Genomic DNA, 23,816 nt, shown 5'->3' with positions numbered 1-23,816 from the left:
AAAAGAAAGTCATGTGACCAACCAGACTTTCTTAAAGATTTACCTAATGAGGCTCAGAAATTCAATCACATCTCCCGACAAAAGGAGAGGCAGTACCGGTGAAGCCATAAGGAAAGAACACACTATGAAATACATTATTCTACTGCCTTATCATTCACTCTCTCTCTCGTTTTCTTTTAGCCAGCTCTTTCCATCACTCACATCATACACTAGGACTGCATCTGAAAACTAGCCGGATGACAAATACTTTTACATTTATTATTTATGGTTAATGTGTTTTGATTAATATCAATAAACCTAAATTAATGTTGTAATAAAATGAAAATCAAAAGTATATCTTTAAAATGTCCATTTGGCAAAAAGAATGATGAGCTACAGAAGAAAATGGCAAATTTAAACAAATAATAAAGTTGTTTTTATGTGCCTGATGTTCATGTGGCCGTAATGTTGGTGGCCTGAATCTTTACACATCAACATGGAAACTGCAAACACACAAGAATCCACCATCTGCAACTCCATCAAAAATATTACTGTGGAGCCTTTAGCTGCGTGGTTCAAGCCATTCTACTTTTCCAGGTTGTTATTGTCACACTAACGTAACACTGACCGCCTTTCTCAGACCCAGAAGAATCGGCATGCTGTAGATATTAAACATAAAACCTTTCTTTAAAAAAAAAAAAAAAAGGAAATAAGAGAGGCAATCTCAAGTATATCTGGTTGTGGACATGATATTGACACAACAGGTCCATCAGTCATTGACAGACACGTGTAGCCACCGACCTTGTACTGAATCAGGGGGTGGTCTCCGAACAGGAACTCCAGACACTGGCTGAGCCTCAGTACGTACTGACCCCTCCACGCCTCCTCCTCGGGGCCGTGGGTGGTCAGCCACTTCCTCACAGCCAGCTCCATCAGCTCTGTGGGGGTGCAGGATGACGGCACCTTCAGACTGGCTGAATCCTGGAAGACAGGAAAGGAAAACAGAGACAGATTGAGATTGAGATCGAGTCAGGTGCTTCATTTTTAAATTCCTTTAAGTGTTTAAACTCGATTTCTGTGTGTAAGTTTTACTGAAATCAGGTTTAAGAGATGTCAAAACCACTACAACCACGACTTGTTCACGCACAGACGTACACAACTGTTTATACACAGACGTCTAGATGAGATAAATGCATACTACATACAGTCACTGAGTTCATATACACACGTGATCTCTCGGACATGTGTATGTTCTCGGCTGAATGACGTCCCGCTGCGACAGATTGTACAACATGTGTAAAACTGTGCGTGTGAGTCCTGCACACGTTACCACAGCCGGGCTCATATGTTCTGAGCGCCACACTGAGATTCGCCGCTTCACTCTATTTATAGCACAGCACTGACCTGATACCTGAGATGGAATTATAATTTCCTGGAGGTTTAATAAAAATGTCACCCGTTAATAATTAACAACAGAAAATGGTTTCGCTCTGGTGGGGCTGCAACACCAGTAGCCCCCGAGCTAACCTGAAGTGGTTTGGCATTTTACAGCATTTCTCTTGTGTGGGAACTTTATTTTGAAGTTGAAGTTAGATGGGACTCTAATGCAGTGAGGAAATAAGAGAACAAGTCCAAGGTAAACCACTGAACAGGCCTAATGATATCACTAAGAGGAAGGTTCCCACTGAACCATGGTCATATATTCACTTCATAACAATAAACCACGCCGCCACACTTCCTGTCTGTAATGAGGCTCATTGTGTCTGACCTCCTAAATAAGACTTCCTGCCAATGTCCACCTGAGCGCAGTGGCACAGATGGCCCGTTTGTCTATGTGCGTTTGTGTGTCTGATGTTGATCAAAGCTGATACACAAGAGTCTGGAGGGACACGGCCATCTGTCTTATGATTAAATAACATTATTCCTAAAACAGAAGCGAAGAGACAAAGACAGATGGAAGGAGACAAGAGAGTTCAGGGAAGGAGAAGCAAAGAGAGGCTCGTTTTAATCAGCATTTTGGTCCCTTGAGCTGTCATGCTAACTCGTGTGTGTGTGAGTGTGTGTGTGTGTGTGTGTGAGAGTGGCATAATTTCACTGATGGTTTTGACCCACTTCGTTTTGTCACATGACTTGCTATTTGGGCTCGGTCACGTGACTTCTGTGGAGCAGCCAACTGTGAGCAGAGAAAGAGGCTGAGCGAGCGTGCACGTGCCTGCGCTGATGGAGTCACATGGCCACTTCTGCTGCTCTAACAAGGTGGTTTTGTCTGCTGTAGTGGTGCAGTAAGTCACACTGTTATTCAGAGCTCATTATGCATGCAAAGACATTGTACTGGCAGCAGCACATTATGGGTTTGGGGTAATGGGTTTTGTTATTATACCAGCTTGGCTGCAGAGTGCTTTAAACAATTATCCCTCATTGAGGAGCCTCCTCCAGTGCAATTAGAAAAATGATGACAAAAATGAACACACACGTACGTGAATTAGCCGTCATTGTTGGTAACTGATAGCTGTCTACCAAGAAGCACAAGTGCCCCATCCTGCATAATGAAATCCATTTGCCACTTACTGTAATATTAAACATGATATCATTAAACAAAATAGGGACCTATTATAATTAATGAATCAATAAGTTATTGTGTTCGTACAGTTTACTGTGAGGTAAAATAGGTGTAAGATAATTTAAAATCAAATGTTGTGAAATGTTTAAGTTCTCAATTATTCTTCTCACCATTGGATATAAAATAAAATGATATTCCTGCGTCCTATCCTTTAAGACTCTTCCCAATAGATGGTACCCGGTCTGTGGTAATATCAAAACTAAAATGGTAAATGGATTGCACTTATATAGCTGTTTTCTAGTCTTATCAACCACTCAAAGCACTTTACACTTCAATCCACATTCACCCATTCACAGACACACTCTTACACTGATGGAGCAGCTATCAGAGGCAATTCGGGGGTTCAGCATCTTACCCTCAGTGGACGACCCGCTCTGCCTCCTGAGCTGCCAGTCACAGCCTAACCAATCAAACTTAACGTCTACAACGCTGTGTTTTGATATGTGTATTGATAAAATCATGAATATTTCCATTACATATAGATTCTCAGAGAAACTGACGACTGGTATGTTTGTGACACAACTTTCCAGCCAAGAAGAAATTATTGATAGAAACAAATGCAAAATGCAGTAGCCATCAATGATTTAATTAAAAACAAAGATGAACTTTGTAGTTGAATAGTTTCCACTGGTAATGTGAGTAATTTCAACCTCTTTGTCTGATGGTGACAGTGGTGACATCTTGATTTTTTATGTTATAAATGTCATAAAACTGTTGTGGACACAGCACACTGGAGTCTTGTATTAATGACTTTAAGGTTAAGGTCTTTTTGCTGATGGCAGAGAGGTTTTAGGGGAAGTAGTTCACAGTTTGATTATTGCAGAACCCAAAAAAAAAAAAAGTTTTTAATAAACATTTTAGACCTACATCCCAGATTCAAACACAAACACACTTGATCCTGGTCTCCACTCAGTCTAACTACTGCGGACAGCTGTTAGCATTTTTAGCTATGGGTTTACAGATTCTCACCTGAGACTGATCAAAGTGGATCGTAACTTTCAGGTCAGGCGACCGGTCGTTGACTCCGTCAGTGATGGCCGTCCCAGCTGCGGGCTCCAGCTGTGGGGAGAAGCAGGCCTGCAGCCACTCTGCAAATGTCATCTTCTGGACTCGCTGCATCTTCTCTTCAGTGACTCGAAACATCTTGCTGCGAAAGTCCTTCACCTCCTGGTCGTTAATGGCGTCGAGCTCATGGAGACCTGGTGGAGGATGGTAAAGAGCATCGTCACAGCACTGCTATGAAGTAGGATACATCATGATTTAGGTTTAGATTATATTTTGTAACAATTTGTCTAATAATGTGCTATGAGAAGTGGGTGTAATGAAATAACACAAACAGGTATGGACCCTAATTAATCAGTGTTTTTATATATGACCTCAGCATGAAGCTTTTCAAGACATTCACACCTAGTGGTAGTGAATGTGTGAAGGAATTATAAATGGGATTAAAGCAGAGCCTCCTAATATTGACACTAGTGCCAAATGCCAGAGGTACGAGCTGCTGTTTGGCTGATCATATTTTATCTCCGTGCTTCCTGTTGAGCTTTTGTCTCGGTATTTTATCAAAGCGGTGCAGCACAATACTCTCTTGGTAATGAAAACAACATGTTGACATTTAAAGCCATTTAACATTCATATGACCCTCAGCATTCAAAGAGGGGCTCTGGACCACATTAGCTGCATTGTGTGCGTGTGCGAGCCGGTTAGTGTGACTGTATTTCTGGAGGGGAAAAAAATAAAACATGGTCAGCCTTGTGAGTGTGTAATAGTTTGTTACTGTGCACAAGGTTGGTGTGTGTATATGTGGGACTATCCAGACGTGCCTGTGGGGCTCCTTTTGAAACACCACTTTACTCTGTCAAAAGCCTTTAAAAGATCAAGTCAGACCAAAGTGGAGCCAGGAGGAAAGAATATCAATATCGTCTGAGTCTCCTTCAATCAGAGACCCCTCCCTCCCTCTCTGCCTTTCTTCCTCTGAAGAGGTCTGCTGTGACCAAAGGACTTCCATAATCCTGGACGTGTCTGTCAGAGGAGGGTTGAACCAACGGCCCAAGTCTGTTTTCTTGTGCTTTACGCCCATAAACTTCACTGTTTGTGCATTGTGCTGCTGAATGCTTCCAAAACACCGATGACCCACAGCTCAATACAGCGCCTGAACGCCTCCTGCTGCTCTGCTAATGTGATGCTAACGCTACGCTGTCTGTGTAGACATGCTGTTGGTGAGCAAGAGGAAATAGTTGGTTCTTCACTACTGTGTATTTTTATGTATTTAAGCAGAATAAAAATGAATTTGGAGAGCTTGCATCACACCTCATTTAACTACAGGTAGTACGGCTGCAACAAGCCATTATTTCCATTATTCATTAAGCTGATGATTATTTTGTTGATTAATTATTTAACCATTTTGTCCTTAAAAAGTCCCACAGCCCAGGGAGAGATATTTAAACATTGACAACTATTTGACAAGGAGTTCAAAGACAAGAAAATTGACAAATCTTCAAATTTGAGAATCTGAAACCAGATTTATTAGTTATCAAAATAGTTGATCAAGCTATCAATTGATTAAATGATTAATCAAATAATTGCTGCAGCTCTAATAACTACTCTATTGCTGTATGAGTCTGACTTTAGTGAGAGCTTTAGTGTTCAGTAAGAAACTCTTTTTCTCCTCTTGTGCATCAGTGAGTCTGAGCTTCAGCGAATGTTTAATCACCTCACAGGACCGAGCTTCTCCTACAGCAGCGATCGATCTCCTCTGCTCCTCTAAAAAAGCCTAATCTTCAGCAGAGATAATGCAAAGTGACAGGTGATGGAAGACATGTCAGAAACATGTCCAGTCAATCCTCACGCCTCGCTATCAGACAGCAGGGCCACTGATAGAAGCCAGCTGCAGATGGGCCTCAGGTCTGACGTGTGGGGTGAATGTGCCGAGTAGGAGAGCTACTTAGTGTGCTGGTGGAGGCGCTTAAGGTAACCGTCTCACTTACCGACTCTTAGGAGCTTTTCTTTATTCAGAATGTCAAAGAGGGACAGTAGATGAATCAGTCAGGGAGGGAGTGATGTGTGTGTGAGAGAGTTTCCGTGATAATCTGCCACTTTAAACTGGAGAAAAGTCTTAAAAGTTAAAAGTGATGCTGCCTCACCCTTGCCAATGAGCACGCCGATTTTGGAGTCCAGCAGACGCTCCGCTCGGCCGCAGTTGCGAGTCACCAGCTTGAGCACCGGCAGGAAAGGGCGAACGTCGCACAGCCGGCGGGTTTCGTCCTCCAGTTCTTCGTGCACGGCGGCCTGGTTGACACACTCGAACATGTGGCTCTCCATCTCGCCCAGGGCGGGAAACAGCGGCAGCGTCTGAGCCTGTTTCCATAAGAGCTGGGGGGCAGAAGAAGTGGTTTTGCTTGTGGCTTGATGGACATGTTAATAAGAAGTTATCTGATGGGTTTGATAAAGCAAGGCTTACTGCAGCCTCTTAAACCAAATTCCCAAGGGCATTCGTTTAATTTGATGCCTTACAACCAACAAGAATAACAAGTCATCTAATGTAATGTATTGACAAAAGTGTATGTTTCATGCTCATGGACAAACATGACTCATGGCAGGATGACACAGCTCGTGGGTGAGCGAATTAGGATGTGAATAATAACCTCAAGCAGCCAATCCTGGCATGATTCATGTCACTGTGCTGCCGCAGCATGATCAAAGGGTTGGTGTCATGTCGTGTGTCTGTGTGTTTGTCTGAGGTTGTGGAGCGACGCTGTAACATTGATGTATATCTTCTTCTCCAGAACACTTGTTTATTTTAAGTTATGCTGATCATATCTCCCCATAAACCTTCATGCAAAATGCAGAGAGGGTTTAATTAGTTGATGCAATGTTCTCAGAAATGAATTATTTAATAAAATCATTTCCATGCTATCATCATTTGTCTCAAGTTTACAAGCCAGCAGAACCATCAGTTCCACAAAACATTTCATAACGGCCTTCTTAGAAATCTAAAAGTTGCCTTCATTAGTATCAATGAACCACGGTCATTTATTAGCCGGATCTTTTTGATGCTGTTTGATCACTGAGTCTTTGGCTGAACAAATACCTTTTCCTGGTTTCCTCATATTTTTCCTCTCTTTCATTTACTATAAAGGCTCAGAGGAGTCTCTCTCTCTCTCTCTCTCTCTCTCTCTCCCTTTTTTGCTTCAGTGACATATAATTTGTGAGAGCTTTCCACTGCTTCTGTTCACGCTTCCCTCAGGGACTGAAGATCTCTCGCATGTCTATGCCGTCACACACCTTTTATGCGTGTGCACCCACGTATACATTTGGCCTGATGAACTCAAAGACCTGAACAGAAACCTCAATCGTCAAACATTATTGCTAAAAGAAAATATTTGTGAGTGTCGGACAAAGTGAAATCAATGTATCTCTGGTCACATTACAAGATCTTATATACAAGACCCATTCAGAACAACCTGCTCGGGCTCTATTTATTGGCTGGCCTGGGGGAAAATGCTTGAGTTTGTGTGTCGATGCAGGGTGTTTTCAAGTCCATAAAAACAGAAATGCTGTATATTGTAATTCAGTCTAATACAAACAGCCCTGAATAGTGACAGTAATAAAGATTACCTTTGTAAAACTTCCGCTCAAAACGAAATTTTGAGGCTTTTTGTCAGGTGACGCTCTACTGAACTGTTGTTTTTATTATTTGTGCTCATGTGTCTATGTGAACAGATGCCACAGAAAGAGCTTTCAGTAAATTCAACAACACCAACATGAGGTTCAGCCTCAAAGTAAGGTAGTTTTTATTGGATGGTTTTTGTATTTCATCTCCTTGCATCATACAGGTGTTTCCATTTTTCTGGTTACTCTATAAGTAGGATATAAATACCTACATCCCATCCTGAGGGGGCTGCTGTTCCCCTCAGCACACATCACACACCTTCAGACTGTGACACTTTGTAAACACTTCTGAGAGAAGCTTGAAGTCTGTGACTTCTGACCTCCACGTCACATTATTAGCTGCAGTCATGCATGATGTCATGAGCTATTTGCTTGCTGACAGCAAAAGCTACTCGCAAAACAAAAAACACCCAGCCAACCACAAGAGCCACCTCTGTCAAAACAGGCATTAGATAATGTCTAACTGACTAACTGTGTGACTCTGTGTGTGTGACTCTGTGTGTGTGTGTGTGTGTGTGTTGTACACTGTTTTCCTCATTAGGACAACAGGCCTAGAGGCATGCACGGACAATAATGTAAGTTCAGGACACACAACAGGCAAACAAATTCATTAAATCTCCTTGAAGTGTGTTGAAAGTTGATTTTATTGGAGTCTATAAATGATCCGTTGTGTCGTAACAACACAGCTGAAATTATCTCATTCAGCTAGACCTCGCAGCAGAAATGCATTTCTACATGGAGAGCCCGATTCAGCCCAGAGCCGGTGCCACTCACCAGTTTGATGTGCTGAATGGTGGCCTCGCGCGGAACATCCATCTGGATGTAGATACCGGTGGGCAGCAGAAAGTCCACAGTGATCTGGTCCGGAGCGTGTCCGGCCAGGGGCGAGTGGGCTGCCCATATGTCCAGGAGGTCTGTCATGGCAGGAGGCATGGCAAGGGGCAACACACACCACCTCAACCATAAGGACCTGGAGGGACAGAGGAGAGAGAGAACCAACAAGTTTTAGAAGAAGAAGACGTTTATTGAAAGATACTTCATTCATCATTTACTCTGAAATACTTATTCTGAACAGGTCATTATGTTCATTGAAGGGTAAAGTTGTGGGACGAGTGCAAATCGGTTTTTAAAATCATAATTACAGAGGAGAAAATGCCAGATGAGGGTTAGAGAGCTGGTAAAATAACAACTTCAGAACTATCAGAGCAAATTATAATATGAGTCATCCATCTTCCCTACATACAGTGGACATGTTACAGTCCCATGTTCTCATGACTGAAGCTTTGCAACTCAAGGTGGTGTTCTGAAAAGTCATTAGCCCGTTCCCCAAAGCTAAATCAGTTATTAAGAATAATTACAGCCTGGATTAAACTCTGAAATAACTGCATGTGCACAGGTTTAAGTCACAGACCAAACACAGAGGATCAATTCACAGTTTAAAGGAAGTAGTTTAAAAAGCAGACATTTAAAAGGCTTTTCCAAGAATTATGGTTTCGCATCCTCCGTCTTAAATCACTCAAACATGTCAAGCAATGTTAAAACCACCATTTTGCCTTTTTTTCTATCATCCTTCCCAGTAACAACTGGTTGACAGGCGCAGATGATTCAGTGTGGCTGTGTCCCTGTAGGGGCAGCACTGGGCCGAGTCCAGTGGGAGGCCGCTGGCTTTAACTTGGATGAGGGCCAGTGCTCAGAAGAATGCCCACTAAGCAAACAGAACAAAAGGTCAGCCTGCCCTCCCCTCATCTGACAATCTGGTCCCCACCGCACAGGACACACGCGCATAATGAAAACAGTCACACTTATAGATGAAGAATGCATGCGTAAAAGCATGCATATGCACCACGCACACCGTCCCCACACACACACAAAAACACACAGAGCGCTGTTAAAGTAATTATCAAGGAAGGCAGGGGGGAGTTCACCTCCTGCCTTACGTACACAGCTCCCGTCTGTTTTCAATAACACTGCTGAGAAAGGCAATTTCTGTCAGACAGCGACATACGCAGAAGCTCCAAATCAAAAAAGATCCAGCACATATAATTCAAGAAACTGTGGACAGTGAGCAAACACACATGTGGACAAACAAACACATGCACACTGCATGTTGACTGCAGGGAATTCCTCGGAGCTGCAGTAAGTGGCTTCCCAGCTGTTGGTGTAAAAACAGCCCACAGCCTGGTTTCCATTTGGGCTTGTGCCGCAACCACAGCTGTACCATCACACCACTTCCACCTGCCTTTTTTTCTCATTACCTAGTCCTCAAGTGGACTAGTACATTAACTCTTCCACTAGGCCGCAGGTCCATATCCATTTCGTCCCGATCTGCCCATTAAAAACAACGGACCTGATTGCCTCTAATGGTCTTTGCTCCTCCAAGTTAAGTGCTCGAGCTATGCCGCCGTTATGCCACGTGGCTGAGGATGGTGCATATCCGCGGTGCATTTGGAGCCACAATCTCAGCCACTTAACATTATCAGCCATGCAAATGGAAAACAATCTTGTGTGTTTCTGTGTGTTGTTCAAACTGAAGAATGCTGCCTGAACATCTCTTACAGGGACTTTGCAGTTACTGAAAGCGATGAAGGATGATGCACACGAAATGAAATAACGCCTCCACACACACACAGGACAATGTTTTACTCACTGACAGACACACAGACACACAGAGACACACACACACACAAGAGAGAAACCCCTCCACACAAGAAGCCATTCAAATCAACAGTTAAAGGGCAGACAATGGCGAGTCTCTAACGTCACAAAAGGTGCACAGTTACACACATGAAAAGTAACATGACACGCGGCGTGTCTGTCTGACGCAGTAACAACACTGGGTGGTCAGGGGTGGATGAACAACTGCATGTACGTCTATGAATATACACACACTGATCTCATTAATTACAGGCTTCAAGAATGTCACACCAGACAGCTTGAACAGTGTCTCATCCTGCTGCGATGCCGACACTCTCTCTCTCTCTCTCTATCTCTGTGTCTCACTTACACACACATACTGTACATACACAGGTGAGCGGGGTTATTGAGGATGTGGTGGCAGACAGCCAGAGGTCTGCTGTGAGGTCAGGTTTCAGCGGAAGGATCAGAGGGGAACAAGTGGGTTTGCAAGATCAGGGAGAATGAGAGAGTTTCATGTGACAACAAACAGAAGAGCCTGAAGGGATCCGCAGAGTTAGCCCAACATTAGCAGAAGTAAACAATGCATAACTATGTAGCCTGCGCCCCACGGCTCCTCAGGCACACTCTGATGACAGCTTGTGTTTGAAGGTGCAGAGATATGATCCTACTTATATGTGCGCTGCCTGTTTTTTGTGCAAACCAAGGCAGATTTTGTATTTATGTAACAGTTTTAGAAACAGCTGTAATTCCAATGCATTAAGGGCAATTTTGTGCCTTTTCATTTTCACTACTGTCTAAAATGTACCTTTCCTTGTTTCCTTTAACAAACTCAAATACAGCTGCCTCGGAGGAAAAAAAAAAGAACCGTCACTGTTCACATCCTCTAATCTTGACATCTGATCAAATATGTGCAAATGCACTGGGAAGGGGTGTGTCTGTAAATCAAAGGAGAGTAGGGAGATCAGAGGGAAGCACAGCTGAGAGACAAACTGGTTTGGTGTTATGAAAACTCCAGTGACTGTCAAAGGGAGACGAAAAACACAGAGCAACAAACAGTCCGCTATAAAGCAAACCAGCCACAAACTTATACCTCAGATGATGATGATGAAGCAAAGGGTTGCTTGTACTGGAAGTGGCTCCTCTGAAGCGATGACAGTGACATGTTGTGAAGGCTTTCATGCCCAGATGCATTGATGGTTATTTAAACACTGGTGTTACTCAGCACTCTCTTTCTAAAGCTCTCTCTGTCTGACAGTAAGAGGCCTGTGAGGCTCTCTACAATGGAGTGTGTGTGCGTGTGTGTGTGCGCATGTGTGTGTGTGTGTGCGTGTGACTGATTGAAAAAGAACAGCTAACATAAATGGTGTGTGTGTGTGTGTGTGTGTGTGTGTGTGTATAAAAGGCCATGCCTGGTGATTAAGAGTCCTGTGACATTTTTTCTTCCCCGCTGTGCTAAAAATAAAGTTGACAAAGAGGATCTAAGACCTCTTCACCTCTCTATTACAACCACTGTACTCCTGTAAATGAGTATGGAGACATACACACTGGCAGCACTGAGGAAGCCTGAGTCAGCGTTTCCACCTCTTGGTTAGCAGAGTGAGTAAGTGTTTGTGCGTGTGTGTCAGTGTCTGTTCGGGGGTGTAGGTGGGGTGGTGTAAGTCTCTTCCTCCAGCACATCTTTGTGAATAAAAAACAAACATTCAAAGTGTCTCAATGAACCAAACTGGAAGTGATTCATCTGTCAATTAGTAATTTAACAAGCAGAAACGCCAAAGACACTCGAGGATTTTCTATTTTTTTCTGTTTTATATCTCTGTTGATTTAATATCTTATCTATTATTTCTTGTACCAAAAAAACAATTTAAGGACATTACTTTGGGCTCTGGGAAATGTGGTGGGCATTTCTCATAATAATAACGTAATTAAATGATAAACTAATTAAACGAGAAACAAAAATAAAAAACAACTAATTAATCAAATGATGGAGAAAATATTAATTACAAACCCTGTTTCATTATTACATGATTTTAAAATTCACAATCGATCCACTTCCGTTGGCCTTAAAGTGCCACCGCCACAAGGGCACAGACTGAAACGCAGAGCTCATGAAGCCGTAATGCAACAAAGCTCCACGCTGCAGATGAAACGAGCAGCAAGGACACACACTGGACAGCAGACTGTCCATTCATTAGAAAGGAATGTATTTTTTTCCCCCTCTGAATTATTTCTAAAAACACAACACAAAGATTAGCACAGGTAACTCACACACACTCTCACTCACACACACTCACACACACACACACACACACACACACACATACACATACACACAGAGTGTAACCTGTCAGAGATGAATGAACAGTGCTTGTAGCTTTAGTACACAATCCACTTACTGTGCTAAAATATGGCTGAATATTGGTGTGTATTGGCCTGCAGGCGAACAGAAAGCTCAGGCTCAACAGTGTGTGTTTGTCTGACTGGTGTGTGGATAAGCGGTCAGCTGGGGCGTGTGTGTGTGTTCTGTGTGTTGTGGCGGGTGTGTGTGTGTGTGTGTGTGTGTGTGTGTGTGTGTGTGTGTGTGTACTTTGAGTCACTGTTGGAGCAGTGTGAGCACGTACTGTATTTAGGAGTGGATGTAGGTGGTGGCTATCGACGGTAAACGCACACTCAGGTGTTACAGTCACTTCACCGCTGACACACTCAGGTTGGGTCAGTGACTAGACATTTTTTGTCTGTGTGTGTGTGTGTGCGCATGTGTTTGTGCAAAATCACTGCAGGACGTTTACACTACAAGTTGCACATTCACTTCAAGTTCTTCTACTGCTATTTCTCCATGCTTTGATTTTTAGATCTTTGCTGCACTCTACAACTGCTTATGGCTTCCATGCTCCAGTTCCTCCACAGGGATCAAGTTTCACCTGATGTTACAAACCAAATCGTCATCTTAGAGCCGTATCCTAGAGAAAACAGAGAAGCATCATGCCTGGAAATAGAAATGAGGAAATGTTTTGAAACCAAATCCCCTGTAAAATAGTCTCACAACCACTAAAGAACAAATTATCTCCATACATTCTGTATGTGAGAGGAAATGTGAATGGAGTAATTGAGTGGGAGCGTGTGTGAGTGGGAGCGTGTGTGTGGGTGGGTGTGTATTTTTGTGTTGGTAAGGTTTGTGTGTGTGTGTGTGTATGTAACAACCACATCCGGCGAGCTAACAGCGTTCCATCATACTAACCACCTCCAGTGACACAGTGGCAAACGCCCTCTTCTCAGACAGGATGCAATGACAGCAAAACAGGAAGTGAGTGACAAGCAAAGACTGGAGCTACAGTCCCCACAAGTCATTCATAAAAAGCTCATCAACGCTGAATCAGAGACAGACCTGCTTTTCTTATTCTTCAAGTGTTACTTTCGAGGATGTTTACTCAACTGCTCTCTAGTCAAATCAAGATCTTCTGCTGGAGTAGAGGAAGATAAAATATCTTTTTATGGCTTTTATGGACAACAAAGTTTGTCTATGTAAGTAAAAATCCATGAGACACACTTGTAATTTGTGTGCCGTGGATTCTGAGATGGGCGCCAGTGTAATAAATCTAAAGGCTTGTCCAGACTGAAACTGAAGCCGAGTGACTCCATATAAAGTAGATGCAAAGATGTGAGTGAACGCGGACAGATGTCAATTTGCCCTGGGCAGCATAAATTTGAGGTGAAGATGCATCTGCACATGTTGGAAAGGTTTCAACCTGAGCTATAACATTAGTGCTGATCCTGTGGCCGTATAACTCCACTTCATAAAACCACAGGAGGCAAGAGTAAAAATAGAGAAACTGCAGGAAAATATCCGAAGTTCGTGGTGAGTTCAGTCTGAGCTGTCTCATACAGAAAAACAGCCTTACTGTACTGAGCACATTCAATGTGTACACTGCCAGCTAGATATATCTAACGTCTGTAGAGTCAATAATCAATCTGTTTCTGGTGAATAAACAGCGAGTGTTAAAATACCGTAAATGTAACGATTTTAACAAATAACGAAAGGTAAAAATTTGCAGAATATGAGCGAGGCTCTCTCCACCTTCGAACGCCTACTGTGCCCCCTTCATATTCACGTCCACCTTTCTTTGTCCTTCAGGGACGTACTTTGTTCTTCTGACTGGTGCTGCTGCACATCTCCCACCTCTGTCCCGGCGGAGCGATGACTCAACCAGCCAACCTTCCCAACAATCTTACCGTCATTACGTAGATGACAGAGGAGGTCAGCTCCCACAGCATCGCTATGACATCACAGTCCACGAACATTTTGTGTAATGGATTCTGACATTACCATGTTTTCACTGTGCTGAGCAAGAATAAACTTCCCACTGCATTACAGTGAAGGTTATAATTCACTTGCAATCAAAGTGACATTTGTCACACGGCTATAAATCCACCGTGACACTAATCATATCCAATCCATTGCCTATAGTTACATCACAGGCAAGAAAACACCATATAGACTGAAAGTTACATCATAGCACTTCAACAGCCGTGTCTGAAAACCTCATGTGACAACTGTGCACCAACACATCAAAGTGCCTCTGACTGTGACATCACGATGAGTCACTACACCAGATAGATAGTGACAGTGCAGGTCTGCATTACGACCATATCAAGTTAGAATGACATTAGGGGGTCTAATATGTGCTTCTATTTCTGCATCTGCATCAGTGGATGAAGGAGGGAGGAAGACGCACAGAAGGGAGGTAAGGAGCGGAGGAGCAATTGGACCAGATCCTTTTCATGCAACACCGCAGATTGCTCTTAGAGCGATGCTTAATCCCTCCAACAATACTCACTAATGGCAAAACAGTGTGTGCAGGTTGCATGATTAAACTGTGATAGTGAGTCAGGAACCAAAATCATATCATTTCTGCACGTGTAAATGTTTGGAGTTGATCATTTATACAACTTCATTGTCCTTGTGTCTTAAAAATATAGGGCAATATGCATTACTAGAATAAACCCTTTTCCCCCAATGTGGACTTAAAAATTCATTCAACACATCAATTCAGTAAAAATTGCTGCTGCACAACTGCTGATTATTTTTTAATTACTATTATTATTTTTTTTTAAATCTCAAACATCATATAGATTCAAGAAAAAAAACTTGCTACCGTTAGCCTGTGGAAGTGTCAAGAGGCCATCCAATTGTACAACAGAACAAACTTTAGAAATGCACTATCTTCAAGTAAATGCCAGTTGGGACAAACAGTACTGTGTATGAGTTTAAGTCACTTTATATGTTTGGATTCCGTCACAGATCAGTCCCACATTCATTCCACAGCATGGTAATGACCCCAAACATACAGCCAGAGTCATAAAGATCCCCACAGAGCCCTGACCTCAGCACCATGGAGCCAGTCTGGGATTACATTAAGAGACAGAAGAACAGAGGCAAGTTCTCCAAGATGCTTAGAACAACCTTCCTGCCACTACCTTCAAAAACTGTGCACATGTAAAAGGCAAAAGGTGGTTACAGCAAATATAGATTTTTTTTAATTAACTGAAAAATAAAAACTGTCCATGGCATTATGTATATTATAGGGCTGGCCGATATGGTCTATAAGTAACATTGCGATACACAAAATAAAAGTATGATTTAAGCCTTTGATGCATAAAGCGACACACTCTCCTGCTTCGCGGCTGCTTTGATCTTGGGATTCGGCATCCACCCCTAGTATATTGCATAAATGTAAATTTTTGCACATTACTATATCACAATCATTTGTTTAAATTGTATTTGCTTTAGTAACTTCCCTGTACGTATTTGTCCAAAGCTACTGTTTGTGGTTTGTCACACCAGTAACTGTGCTTTTCACAACTGGTGGAAAACACCTGCAGTGACATCACACAGTGGGGTGTGGACAGAACATGCTTGTTGACGGTGCCTTCAACGGCACATTGAAATGCAGAAAATACAATCATTCATCACTTTTGAAAAGGGAACAAGGCAACGATCATTTTTTAAAATCAGTTGCCTAGCAACTTCGCTCTATTGAGGTAATGCCAAGCTTGAACACCAACCATATTATGCACTAAACATCCCATGTCAAAAACATGATCTCACAAGTTCCACTTAGAGGCGGTATGAGTTTAAACCTGCCCAGAACACACTGTCCACACTGAACTGTGTCATGCATGAGAGCGTGAGAGCACGAGCAGGTGTGTGTAGTAACAACAGTACAGTCACTTCCACTAGGGGTGGGTCACATGGAGAGCAGGCCATGTACGGTATATGTATGTAGTGTTTTGGAGGACGTAGTTGGTCTGACACTGACAGGTGTTTCTATTATTTTGTCCATCTCATTTACCTCATTGAAGGTAAGGTGAGTAACAGAAAACTGTCTCTCAGACATGAACATGGGAATTGTATTGTAATATTTACAATTACAAACTGTCTTAATCAAATTCCCTCTGATTCCAACCTTAATCATAACCTTCATTAAGAAGAGTGGTTGTATTAGACTCCATTAGCTGGGCAAGTAAAATGAAGCACTGAAAAGTTGTAATAGTCTTGTTGACAATTTCAGAGTGATGTGATATGTATATTAATTGTCATGAAGACAGACTGCATAATAAAAATGGATTATGAGTTCATCTCATTAGCTGTCTGTGTATGTGAGGAGGGGGGCTTGACAGAGCGTTGGGTGGGGGGAGCAAATCAGATGTGCAAGTGTGATTTTTCCACAGAGCCCGATTCACAACACAAGACACAAGACAAGTGAGGAGAAGCACACAGGCTGCACACAGAGAGACAAATGTGGATCTCTATCCATGACTCAGACGTTTCTCACCTCCCTCAGAGATGAGACGGAAAACAGGGGATGTGGGTGGGTGGGGTGGGGGGGGCATTTTCAAGGTGACAGGAGAAGGAAACGCGATTGAGGATAGATGGAAAGATTTTGACAGCCTTCAAAACGAGAACACGGGAAGCCAATGAGACGCTGATGAGCTAACCGCACAGGTGGAGTGTGGATGTGAGGTCACGATAACACCAGAGGAAAACAGACTAATTAGTGATGGATAATGAGAGAGAGAGAGAGAGAGAGGGGACAGGAAGAGAAGAGAGATGGAAAGGCAAAGTGTGATACAATGTGTGACTGTAGTGGGTGGACCCGACTGGGCTGCGTGTCCACAATAAGCCTCTGTGTTTTTGGCAAGTGTGTGTATGTTTGTATGTGCGTGCCAGTGAGGACAGTCCCGTGCCCTACACAAACACTGCCCTTGTGTTGCCCTCGCTTGCCCCCATCAACCTTCCCAACCAACCCCCTAAAACATTTCTCTCTCTCTCTCTCTCTCTCTCTCTCTCTCCCTCCTCTTGCTCTCTCTCTCTCTCTCTCTCTCCCCCTCTGACACACACAAAGCTCTGTCAGCTTGGCCTCACACACACTGAGCTCCAGTAAAAACAAAAAACACAGAGGCTGCAGGGGGCAGCGGGGTCACATGGTGCTGGTCACACAGTGCCCCCCCCCCCCCCCCCCCCCGCAATAAACAACTTACACTTGCATTATTTAGCTGTATTCTGCACTGTGGGATCTGCAGCATGAGGCGGCTTACTCATACCTTCAGTAGCTTCTGCACACCAACACATCACACCACAGGGGTCAATGCCTAAGCACATGTAAACAAGCTGCTTTCTTAGTCTGAGCTCTGCTGATTAAAGTCAATACTACGGTAAATACACACCAGCTACTCTGACAGACGTGCAGCTGATGTTTGCCATACCTTTACTGAAAAGCTAAAGGCTATGCAAACTCCTGCCACAACCATATCATTATTCAAAGCAAACAACAGATACACCCACACCACAGACACAAGGAAGCCTACACACGCAAAGTGGCCTTACCAATCTGATTCTGTGAAACAGGAAATGAAGAAATTCAATGCAGGCATATACACACACACACAAACACACACACATAAACACAACTAATTTCTTCTTTGCCTTGCCTGCTCCTGACAATGAATCAAACACAGTTCTTAGAAGATTTATACAAAAATAAATCCCACTCTTCTATAAATACACTAACAAACAAGAAACAAGAACTGATCTATTTTGAATACTATATTAAAGGCCATTTCTGACCCCCCTGCCCCCCTCTCTCTTCTTTGCCTCAGCATCCAATGATAGGTATGGCCAGTATGGTTCTTCCTGTTTTGATGTTGAGCAGGATTGTGCACCAACAGCTGCTCTGTGAGGGTGACATAAGGATTAGCCTTTGTTCCATTTGACACAACAGCTTCTTTTTTGAAAAGGACTGGGGGAGCTTTCCTCGGAAACTCTTACAAAGAGGAAACAATGAACAGCTATCATTAGGGAGTCAACATGTTGTAGACGCACTTCACACCTTTTTTTTCTCTCTTCAGGTCATTATTTTTCCACAAAAAGAAATTAACCTTTATTATGAATACATCTACTTAATAACTGTAAATCACTGTCACTGTTACCACCCACAATATCAAACAATGTCTCAAACACTCAAAAACTGGTAACATCATATCTGTAAACTTATTTACATGATAAATCATTTGGTCCTTAAAGGAGCTATATGTTGGTATTTCCGTTTAAAACATAGAAAAAAAAAAATCAACCAAAATGATCAACAGAATGTGAAGAAATAACAGTTTTGATATCATGTCAAAGACGTCCAAGTATGCTGCAGAGTACTATGCTAACCAGCTAGCCATAAGTCGCTGTAGGCTAAAGTCTGCCCTCAGTCAGACGTGAGAGGATGAAGCAAAACAAAGCAGAACAAGAGTTAGGACACAGCTCTTGGTGAGTTAAGGATCGAAGATTAATCCTGAACTCACAAGTTTCTTAACAGCTGTTAATGCTAAAGTTGGCTATGTAGTGATAGCAAATACCTACATGTAACTCTTTTAAATGTCAGGAAATTATTGGAAGTGAATGATGGAAATTATAGGTCACACTGAATCTAAAAATATGTGTGTCAGGGCTGTGGGTTCACATTCGACTGAGATACTACAGCAAAAAGTACAACTTTTGATGCAAACTGAGGTAATTAGCTTTAAAGTATCCAAAAGTACTTTAATTAGCCCCATAAAAAAAGTGTTTGTCACAGCCAGTGCTGCTGCAACTGATGACTGTGTTGATAAATGGACTAAATCAATGAGCAAATCTACAGTCACTGATTTCCTGTTGTTTTTAATTACACAGGCCTGAACTTGTATCTTTACTCTCACACAGTATCTTTGTCTCATGTCTCTCCTGCCGTGCACCCCCTGCAACTTGCACCTCACAGTTTGAAACTCCCTGGACTAATTGTTTCAGCTCCATTAATGAAAGGTAGAATGTCCCATGTTCAATTTTGGCATCATTTCAACCACGGTGTGTATTTTAAATACCCCTGCATGAAAAACTCAAGTTCAGCAGAGGAAGACCAGAGAAGATTTGAAAGGTTGTTTGAGGTCAGCAGTGAGACTCTTCAAATTTGGGAAGTTTGAAAATAGATTTGAAAGAAACCCCAGCCTGTCACACACGGACATGCAGCACGAAACAGTGAAGAGGGGCTCCAAAGAAATCAACAAAAATAACACAGAGCTGCCGAGAATGTCGCGGGGATGGCTCCCACACGCACTGCTGATTTTTCAGCATTTGTCTCCCAGCATCATCTTGCCAAACCGACCATTTATCTCCCTCATAAACAAAGGGCCACACATTGGCACTGAATGGTACGCACACACACACACATAAGCCTTGGCTCCGGCTATCATCTCGCTATAGAGGTGACTGGGTTTCTGGGAACACTTAGCTGCGGTAAATGACATGCTAATGTCCTCCTCTTCAGATTATACATCCATCCATCTGTCCGCACTGCTCGACTCTGCACACACTGCACTGCCACAGCATCCCTTTCTGTTTAACTAATAATATAACACACACACAAGCCACTGTTGTGACCAAGAATCAATGCCACACAGACAGACAGACAAACACATCCGTTGATTTTGCAGACACAATATAATTCACTCATGTAAACTGCCTTTCTTTACTCTCCATCTATAATTAGCTAACTGTACCAGTGCATGTGCTATTGTCCAGCTGAAAACACAGGCTAGGCTAATTATACACAACTTCTGCGATACCTCGGGCAGCAAGGTCAGTGCCACACGGATAATGCCACCCAAACATACTGCTAAGAATGCACTTAAGGGCAGGGCTTCCTACAATTGTGTGAGTGGAAGGGTTTCTGCACGCTGCTTGATGTTAATACTAAAATGAAAGAACATTAAAAAAAATAAAGAATAGACAGAGCGAAAGGATGTTTCTCGTTTGCCTTATGAGAAGCTACATGATGACCATTAAAGATCCTTCTGCTTATGGTGACAACACAGCAGTGTTGGTGGGATGATCAGAGCATAGCACAAATAATTGGATCAAGCTATTTTTCCACATTTGAGTAGGAGTGAAAGAAAGAGGGGGGGGGCGCAGGTGGGAGGCATCTGTACCAATTATTGGTCCTTATTGGCCACCAGCGCTGACTGATCGCAGGAAATATGGTTGTTATGCTGATAGATGTCAAAGCTGCACCTGTCCGACCACATTTACAAAGTATTACATCTGACGCATCTGAGAGGAGGATGGAGGTGAGGCAGTGTTTACTCCGTCAGCCAAACGTGATGGCATGCACATGCCATCATCAGGAAGAACAGGCCTATAAAGGGAATTGATTATCAGACTTGTTGCAGATTAATCCAAAGAAAAAGAAAAAGACATCTTCTAATGAGCGAGCGACTCTGCACTTAATAAGCAGTCGACTCGTACACTGCACTTGGCAACAACCGGGGTTGGATCGACTAATTGGGTCAGTAGTGCTGAGACCATTCATCCAATCACCACATCTGTTCTAAAAAAGGGCCCTGCTGATCAGCTCACTGGGCAACTACTTCCCACAGCGAGGGGAAAACAGGCATCTGTACGGCCACTTTATTCTGAGCTTCGTAAAGACAGATGTTGTGCATCAGATTGTATTGGTGCACAATGTATACATACATACATACATGATACTGTCCACTATTTCCTGCGCTACCTGTTACATAAACTGTCCAAAGTCTGGTTAAGCACAAGGTGCAATACTTGTGACAGGGAAATGAAGAGCAGCTAAGGCTCAAACCACAAGGCAAGCTGTAGTTACACAAAAAAACCATAAAAAACAACAACACAGGAGGTATTTTGTAACACATTACAAATGATGCAGTGTGGTGTGATGGTGTAACACTGATCTCTGACGTGAAAGTAAAGCATGCTGGCTGACTTCCACACATTCCCCGCCTGTCAGAACGAGGCCTACTCTCCCAGATTCCAGCTAAGTCACTGCTCCATTCCTCCTCTCCCACTTTCACAGAGAAAGACACGCACACACATGCACACACACAACCACACGGCGGAAACACAGGTAAAGTAGGCCACGATAACAAGATACAGCATGCACATGCACAAACACACACACAAACACACACACACACACACACACACACACACACACGGTTTTACCTGCTGTTTCCTGAAGTCTCTTATTTCCTGTTCCTCTGCTCCTCACTGGGGGCGTCTGCGTAGCTTCTGGGACACTGCATCTGATGGTCGAGAGGACAAAACAAACTGTCAGTGGAGGGGGGGGGAACTGTACAAAGAAGAAGGTGTGAGGTCTAAAGATCAAACTGAAGAGACAGTAAAGAAAAGTAAAATGTGTGAAAAGTGATTGAACACAGAGAACTGAAAGATAACAAGATGCAGTTGCACTGAGGATTTGTCCGCAAGTCTGCATCACCTGATTTGACTCAAGGGGCCCCATCGGCCCCCGCCATTCGAGATAAGACAACAGAAAGAACAGAGCGCTCAAAGTGCCCCCTTTGAACCCTCTCCACTGTCCCACTTCTCTCACCATCTATTCCCTCTGCCTCCTGCTTCTTTGATATCTAATCTTTTCTCTCTCACTCAGGATTATTGTGGAGATGATGTTAGAAATCACTGAGTATTCATCTGTGAGGATTTCTCACCTCTGGAAACACTGAAGAATAAAACGGTCAACACTGAAGCAACAAGCAGACGAATTAGAGCAACATCATTTGAAAGTATGTATGAAAACAAAAAGGTGCATGATTCAGTTTTTCCACTATTAGTCATGTTTACCAGTTCTGACAAGGAAAGTGATTGCATGCAACTACTTTTGATATTGACAGTAAAGATGTCCTGTAGACTGGGCTGTACAAAAATATTAGCACAGCTGCTATGATAAAACATCCTGTGGAGAACCAACCTGTGCGGCTGAATTTTGCGCTTACTTTATGTTTGTCATCGTTATCTCGAGCAAACTGAGTAGATACTCAGAACAGATTTGAAATATTCACTGTGAGTGATTTGAAAAACAAGTGAAGAAATGTTATTTTTCTGTGAGAGTGGAAGTGAAAGGACTCATGGTGAGAAAAAAAAACCAAAAAAACGTGATTCACACCTAAAAGAAAGTCTGAGTCACATGGTGCTGAATCGTTTAAGCACCCAAAATGAAAGAGTGAGAAAAGGATTTTCCTGCAGCTGATGTTGCATTCAAGCAGAAGTCCTCTTCTAAGAAATCTAGGTTCCAAACTATCATGAGCAGCCAGCAGAATTTATCATAACCAACTTGAACCAACTTGAATTTTTACTATATTAATTTCTATATTTACCCATCAATGTGAATATGCTCTTTTTTTTAATATTTCACTTGTTATTACCTGTATAGATGAAACTGACTCATGGTTAAACTCATTCATCTTTACACCTTACTTTACAGTTTTAACAGTTGAAGCTGAAGCGATTAGCTATCAATTAACTGATTAGATAATCAACAGAACAGTAAACAGAAGATATTTGACCTCTGACTGAGAAAGACTTGAATCTGAAGATGCTACATTGGTCTGGGGTTTACTATAACAGACTTATTTCACTTTTTTCTGACATTAAATACACAAAATGATTAATTCATTAACAAAATATTGCTATATTACAACTACTAACAGCATCATTATAGATATTTTTATCTCACAGTTTTAAGAAGTGAAGAAAAAATCTCAGATGACTGGTATTCATTTCATTTTCTAACTGGCAGAGTCAATGAAAACATCATTTGCTTGAGTAGCAGGTCTCGCCTCATTCAAATATGGCTCAATATGAGACAATAAAAGCCTTATTCATGTAAACTCTGAATATAAGAGAACAGCAACTCTAGCTTGAAACATCAAGATGAAACAGGAAGCCAAGGACGTGACCACTGTATGTGCGGACAAAGTGCCCGAGGCGGTGTGTAGGCCTCTCCATCAGTACCATCTGCCTACAGTTCAAAGAGCTGCTACTATGGAGACCAAGATGTAAACTGGGCATTATGGTAAACAAATATACAGTGGGCAAAAAAAAAACCCAATGAGGCCATAAACCGTGATGACACGCAATGCCCACACTCTGATTGAGGTCAGTAAACTTCCTGTTTTTCCCCTGTGGTCCAGATGCTCTATCTTGTTTAGCAGGGTGTGACACAGAGAGGCTCACACAAACAACTGTGGTGAGAGAGTCGGACATGTTTTATGTAAAGAAACAATGATTATACATTTAAAGCAGTAAATCCATAGGAAGAGGTGAGACTCTGGGTTTCAAAAGAACATAATTTATAATAATTATTTTGTGGTACAGTCCACACACACACACACACACACACACACACACACACACAGCTACAGTAAGATTGCACGTGGAAAGTTCCAGGAAGTGTGCTGTTTAACAGAATGATAAAATCACAGGCCAGAGACAGTCAATGTTTTACTCCCGACTGAATTCAGCTCAAAGTATCACATGATCAACACCAGTGTGTGTGTGTGTGTG

General features: G+C 42.5%; 1 protein-coding gene across 1 annotated transcript in view; it reads right to left on the bottom strand.

The window, feature by feature from the left end:
• The window catches only part of pik3cb (phosphatidylinositol-4,5-bisphosphate 3-kinase catalytic subunit beta), a 48,871-nt gene that overhangs the window by 15,307 nt on the left and 9,748 nt on the right, over nucleotides 1-23,816 (bottom strand). The window contains exons 2-6 of the mRNA XM_022760480.1: nucleotides 21,459-21,538; nucleotides 8,045-8,240; nucleotides 5,743-5,971; nucleotides 3,569-3,798; nucleotides 781-960 (exon numbers count right to left, since the gene is read on the bottom strand). Coding sequence (XP_022616201.1) covers nucleotides 781-960; nucleotides 3,569-3,798; nucleotides 5,743-5,971; nucleotides 8,045-8,203 — 798 coding nt within the window. The 5' untranslated portion in view covers nucleotides 8,204-8,240; nucleotides 21,459-21,538. The remainder of the gene's footprint in view (nucleotides 1-780; nucleotides 961-3,568; nucleotides 3,799-5,742; nucleotides 5,972-8,044; nucleotides 8,241-21,458; nucleotides 21,539-23,816) is intronic.

This window comes from Seriola dumerili, unplaced genomic scaffold (assembly GCF_002260705.1).
Source record: "Seriola dumerili isolate Sdu_G_001 unplaced genomic scaffold, Sdu_1.0 BDQW01000337.1, whole genome shotgun sequence".
Lineage (NCBI taxonomy): Eukaryota > Metazoa > Chordata > Actinopteri > Carangiformes > Carangidae > Seriola > Seriola dumerili.
Note: the sequence above shows the minus strand (reverse complement) of the source record. Positions and strands in the feature narration are given on the sequence as shown.